Source organism: Notolabrus celidotus, chromosome 22, assembly GCF_009762535.1.
Source record: "Notolabrus celidotus isolate fNotCel1 chromosome 22, fNotCel1.pri, whole genome shotgun sequence".
In the NCBI taxonomy this organism is placed as follows: Eukaryota; Metazoa; Chordata; class Actinopteri; order Labriformes; family Labridae; genus Notolabrus; species Notolabrus celidotus.
In genome coordinates, this window is record NC_048293.1 from 9,167,635 (window position 1) to 9,174,126 (window position 6,492).

At 41.4% G+C, this 6,492-nt stretch overlaps 1 protein-coding gene across 3 annotated transcripts in view; it reads left to right on the forward strand.

The window, feature by feature from the left end:
- The window catches only part of si:ch1073-358c10.1 (mitochondrial peptide methionine sulfoxide reductase), a 54,200-nt gene extending 49,866 nt beyond the window's left edge, over positions 1 to 4,334 (forward strand). Inside the window, exons 8-9 of one of the 3 annotated variants that reach the window (XM_034675656.1) lie at positions 304 to 402; positions 3,822 to 4,334. In XM_034675656.1, coding sequence (XP_034531547.1) covers positions 304 to 402; positions 3,822 to 4,076 — 354 coding nt within the window. In that variant the 3' untranslated portion in view covers positions 4,077 to 4,334. Of the gene's footprint in view, positions 1 to 303; positions 705 to 3,821 lie in introns of those variants that run through there. The other 2 variants (XM_034675655.1, XM_034675657.1) reach the window with 2 other exon arrangements.
- Positions 4,335 to 6,492: the final 2,158 nt, after the last annotated feature.

Genomic DNA, 6,492 nt, shown 5'->3' on the forward strand with positions numbered 1-6,492 from the left:
GAAAGTTCACATCCAATACACTGCAGAATAAAACAACCATTTAAGAGGTGTGCTCGCTTTGAGAAAGTTATAGAAGAAGGAGAAAGAAGTGCTGAATGTATGTCATGACTGAGCTGGTGGGAACTGAATCTGAACACAAGAAGATGGTGCATTGAGATATTTTATGCATTATTGTGAAGAGGAAAATCAGCGTACAGATTATTCTAAACACATTCTGTCTAAAGAATCAAATAGGTGCTTTTCTTGAGAGTGGCAAAATATGTCCTTTAACTATTCTGGATTGTGTTTGTATTTTGTCCCTAGGAGCTACATAAAAAGGGCTACGGCCCTATCACTACAGAGATCCTGGAGGGGCAACTGTTTTACTACGCAGAGGACTATCACCAGCAGTATCTGAAGAAGGTACCTAAAGGCTACTGTGGTCTCAAAGGAACTGGTGTCTCTTGTCCCAGGACTACTGAAAAGGATGAACTCTGAGGGAGAGGTGGTGAGAAAAGGTGAAAGGGATCTGGTCCTGTAGGTTAATTCTTTAATCTATTTTTCAATGAATCCACAATGTATGTTTTAGAATGTCCTTAAGATAATTGTGTTAGTCACTATTAAGCCTTAGAATATAAGATAAGATAAGATATTACTTTATTGATTCAGTTGAAATTCAGTTGGTACAGCAACCCAGACATAAGTACAATCAAGAAGATGTTTCAATAAGTAAAATAAAATAAAATAAAAAAGATAAGTAAAAATAAAATAAGAATAGATAAATAAAGCTAGAATACAATTTAGATATTTACAATGTTACAATGGAGTTTAGATTAAATAGAAGTAATTACAGGCAGTGTGAAGATTGCTTCAGTAGTGACAGGTTGACATGGTGGGATTATGGTTGGTAATGACAGATTAAGCAATATAATAAATAAATATGGGTATGTAGTATGACCATGAGTTGTAGTTACAATAATAATGTAATATAACATAATATAATATGGCAAAGATAATTATAATACAGTATATTATGCATCATAATGCCAGCAGCATATCTTGTTCTAAGTATCTGTCTTACAGCATATTTTGAACAAAGAACATTCTTGGTGCTTAATACAAAAAATAACATACACAACAAATAGAACTACTCAAAGGAAAATGAAGGGTACACACATTAAATTGTGAAGTGCAGCTGAGTTTCTGTTGGGCTGAAGTCACACAAAATCACCACAAGGGGTCAGTGTTTCTCAAAAGAAAAAACAGTATAACCATGCAGGGTGATTGTATTCCACCCTTTTGTTTTTAACTTTGAATCCATATTAATCTCTGTCTTCCAAAGTTGGTGCTTTGAAGGAACACCAACCAACAGATGAATACTTTTATATTCAAAATGTTTTCGTCCGCTGGAAAGCCATACAGCTAATGAACTCTAGACTGTTTTAAAATACTAAATGTTCTTTATGTTCAGTTATAGGCAGACACAAGGGCACCAGCTTGAATCAACCAGTGCAGTATTATTTTAATTTTAGAGGGAATGGTGTGAATGAGTTAGCATCAGTCAGGATGGACTGTAAGCTGCCTTTAATTTGTTGACTTGCCATTGCCTGTCTTTGAAAATATTAAAATACATTTCCTCTAACCTTTTTTTGTTTTGGTTTTGAATGCATGTTATATTTGCATGTAAAGGTGCGTTCATTGATGCGTCTGCTTTGAGCACCTTTATATGGTTAGACATATCTGAAAGACAAGCCACTGTTACTGCCCCTTTTGGCAAAAGGGACACACCACACCACTGCGGGACAACCGGAATGACTCACTATGATACACAGATACACACTCGAACCAGTCATTTGTAACAGGATGACACACTCGAGGCACTCATGTATGCAATATGATACACATTTTCTATGAACCCTCACTAAACTCCCTATAATTATGTGAGAGTCCTGTCATAAATCGAATCACTTCATATCGTAGTAACTTCTGAGTACACCGTGTGTTCAGTGTTTTCATTAATAAACACGTCAAGCTGAAAGTCTGTTTAAAATAACGTCTATTTAAAAATACAGAGATGATATCTAGAGAAAGCTTTTTGGTCGACCGCAGGAGTGTGATTCACCCCGCTCTCGTTTTTCCCCCTCCCTCTCTCCTATCTCTCTCTCTCTCTCTCTCTCTCTGTCTGTGTGTGTCACATCCTGACACCTGTGTGTAGGTGTGGACCAGGGCACAGGTGCAGGTGCAACCTCTCAAGGCCTATTTTAGTATTGGGCCAGATATTTTTTGCATGTGTCTGCATGCAGCAGTCGTGTGTGTATGTGTGTGTGAAGCTGTGGCTTGCTTGATTGAACCACGCAGAGAGGTATGTGGTTGGGCCAGTGAGCTGTTTTCCAGTGCCTGCCTTTATTTTTGCATGCCGTTGTGTTTTGTAAAATGTGCGGGAGGAGATAACCTTTTAATAAAGAGATCTTCATTTCCTTTTTGAAGTGAGGATGACATGAAAGCCTTAATCGCATCATGAAATCAGGTCTTCCGCCATCTGCAATGCTGTCTAGCTTCAACAAGAGATGTGTAGGTGAACCAAAGCATGCTTCTGTTCTATTCTGAGGAGAGAAACTTACATTGGGAGTCTTTTAAGTGGAGGAAAAGATGGAGGTTTGCTGCCAGGTTTAATGCAGACACATTCAAATGAATGACATCTAGAAGTAGCTGCCTACGTGCACGAGTGAGTGTATGTTTTCAGAGTATTCCTTTGTAATAGATTAAAATGGGGCATGGAAATGCATGGTACTCTCATATACGCATCCATACACAAACACAGTGAGGCAGGGCAGGACAGGAACCAGGCTGTGTGTGCCCTTCAGACAGAGCCTATTGTCTGCAGATGGGCCTTTAATAGCCCCACAGCTGTCCACAAAGAGCATACCGCTCCAGCTCGCTGCTATGCCTCTCTCCGGCCTTTACTCAGTCACCCTGAAGAGAGAAGGACGCTCAGAGACACACACAAACACCACAATGAATATGCACATATCTTACTCTTAAATGCTCTTTGTAAGATCTTTTTTGTGTTACGTTCCTTTCCTCTTGTCAAGTTCTTTACACTTTAATACTTGTAGATATCCTTACAAATTTAAAGAATAGAACAGATCTGCGAGTGGGCTGAAACACTGAGTGAGGTACTGCTTGTTTATCAAAAGTACTCTGCACCCATACCCACACATGTACCTACACACACATATAAACACACATACCAACCACTACCTGTACCTCCGTCCTGTACCGCCGCCTAATGTAAAAGGCATCGCCCACGCAAAAGAAACAAACACACCAAAAAGACACCTTGCAGAGACGTGCACCCACACAAATCTCTTGCACTCTGATACACTTTTTTTGTCCTCCTTTCACAGCTTTTCATGTATCCTCCCCCCTGACAAGCTTAATAGATCTCACCCAATGTATATACAGCAGTGTGTATGTATACATCACTGATGACTGCATTGTTTGAGTTCTCTTTTAAATGCAGGGCTGTTAAATAATTTCTCTAGACTCCTAACTCGGCATTGTTTGGTGAGCCATAAAAATAGAACAACAGCAGAGTGGTGTATTCTAGTGCCATCCTACCAGCTGGAGAATTGTTGTGCCATCTTGTCTTGCTCCTCACATAATTACTTTTCTAGATTGTGGAGGTAGCAGGCACACAATTGTTGTTTGGTGTGTGTGGGTGTGCATATCTTCTGATAGCAGATGGGAAACAAAATGCTGTTCCTATATGGCTTGTGCATTCCTCTCATGATGCTATACGAGTTGTGTGTAGGTTTTTCTTTTTTTTCTTTTTTTTGCAGATGCCAGATGTGTTTGCATCCCCTCCCTTGCTCTCCCTTCCCCTCCCTCTGGTTCCTGCATGGGCGCAGGGTCTCAATCAGAGCATCAGGGCTCCAGGAACCGGAGCACAGCAGTCTCTCTGTGCTGCCCAGAGAAGTGCAGCCTTGTCTGGGTCGGTGCATCTGCAGCCTGAGGGCGAGCTGGGGGAAGTGGGTGAACCCTGGTGCCCCTGCATGCTGGTTTCACTCGAGGTCTTCTCCGCTGGCACGGCCTGACCCCTGAACTCTGGGAAAGAAAACCCAGCTCATTCCAGATACAGTATGTGCACACGCAGGTTGATGATGTATTGGAACTGTTTTAAATGTGTCTTCAGACAGGTTAGCTTGATGCAACAATACCCTCATTGAAAACAAAAAAAAGGCAAGCTCACACATGCAGAGTCGTGCATTCTCACCACTATGAGAGAATGTCATGAGCCTGTTCCTCCTTCCCTCTGGGAAAAGCGATGGGTTAAGGGTGGGGGTTGGGGGGTGTAGGGCAGCACGTGCTACAGGGCCCGGTTGGCTCGCTAACTGGCCCACTGGCTTTCTGGCTGACGGCCCACACTGTGACACTCTCTCTGCACCTGGGAGCCTGTGTGTTGTCAGCCATGCTAGCTAGTTCTAGCTAGCACCACATGACACACAGGAAACACAGAAATAACTGCTGAGTGTCTTCAGCGCAGTAACCACTGACTGGGGGTGTGCAGATGACAGAACGAGGCTGAGGAGAAGGGTTAAAGGAGAGGAGAAGACAAAAGAACACTGGTTGGTTTGGAAGAAGGGGATGGTGTTAGGGAGGAAGAATTCAAAACTGGAAAGGAAAGTGAAACACAAAGATGCTGTGGCTCTTGCACCTGTGCTGTCTGGAGAAGAGAAAGATTCCACTAGCCTCGAAGCAGAGAAAATGTTCAGCAAAGTTCGTTTTCATAATCACTAACGTAGTATATCTTTTTTTTTTTTGCTTCTTGTTTTTATCATCAAACCACAAATGATTGTGTAACAATAAAAGATTGACATTTTACAGCTGACGCACGTGTGACAGTTAAATTTCCAAAACATCTCTTTCATGTTTATTTTCAGGCTTTATCTGCTACGTCCAGCTGCACCTTGAGTCATCTGAGCTGCACCTCGCACAGGTGTGAGCGGATTTCTAACGCTACCTTCAAGCCCTTGATAAGAGCTCAACACAGGAAAGTGTTGTGCAACATTTGGGTTTTTTAAGCGGGGATGTGCTGGTGTGTCACAATTAGCAAGAAGCAGGACAGAATCAGGACAAACGCACGCTCTTTGCGCTACAACATAAACAAAACATGTTTTCTGTAGATCTGTCACTGAAAGAATCATTCTGCACAACTTGCAGATTGACTCTTGTTAAATTGTGTTCAGTTTCCCGGGGTAAGGGGAATACACCATGGTGATATGATGACGTTATTGTCTGAGTCTGACTGAATATGTTTCCCGTCTATGCTAAAGATGTGAAGGAAATGAGTAGATAGAGGGAGAGAAAGAGAGCAGGGGGGGAGAGATGGTGCTGCTGGCTGCACCAGGAGGAAGCTGGGTCTGATGCTTCTCCATGCAGCTGCTCCCAAACACCCACACTCTTCCTGTTGGAGTGTGTGTGGTTGCTTTTTGTGTTTAGATCTAGAGTCTTACCTCCACATAAGGAAATAGGAACCTGTTTCACACACTGTATACACTCCATACTTTTTTTTGTAGTAGTCCAGCTTGTTGTTTGGCATTTTGGAAGAGGAAAAACAGTATTCTAAAGTTGATTATTTACTAATATCAAACAGGAAACTGCCCTAAAAAAAACTGTGGTGGAGCTTGAAATCTTAAAGTAGAATTTAAGATGCCAATCTTGAAATGCTGAAGTAGGTCTCTGCCTGGCCCTCGCTGTCTTTTTCAAAGAAACTCTGGCCTCAAAAAACATCCATCGCTGGTGGAAACGCTGGCCTGACAGTCAGTGAATGGAAAGGTTTGAGGTGAGAATGTGGCCACACTGAGGTGTCAGCATGGTGTGTGATCGTGTACCAGTAGCTGAGTGTGTGTTACCGTGCGTTTCTCTGCATGGATGTGGCGGTCTTTCTAACTTTCCATCACAATGAAATGCAAAAGGATTGCTCACAAGCCGCACTGCTGTTGTAACTGTGACTTGTGGTTGCACAATTTGTACCATATCAAGTTGACCTCGACATGCACAGCTTTTACAGATCGACACTAAAGTTAAAGTTATATGAAACATGTACAAGATTAAAACATTATGGCCTCAATTTTTTTAACAATAGTACTTGTTGCAGCACGTTTTGTAAAAAATAAAGCACTTGCTTAATAAAATATATCAACTCAATGTCAGAATCCTAGAAAATAAATAATAAACTTAGAATTAATTCTTAATTACAAGCTTGCATGATGCCTTTGCAATTTAATAATATCAACCAATAAAAAGCTAAAGCCATTTTAAATTAGATTTGTTGTGTCAGTGATGTAATTCTTAAGTCAACACTCAAAATCCACATTTGGCTGAAGTTTATTCAACAGTCAGATAAACAAAGTCAACAAGTCACTCTGATCTCATCTCTCATTATGTAACATTGTCAGCTCAGCTGTGTCTCCACAAATGCAGACCGTTGCCAGCACATTGGCTGTTGCA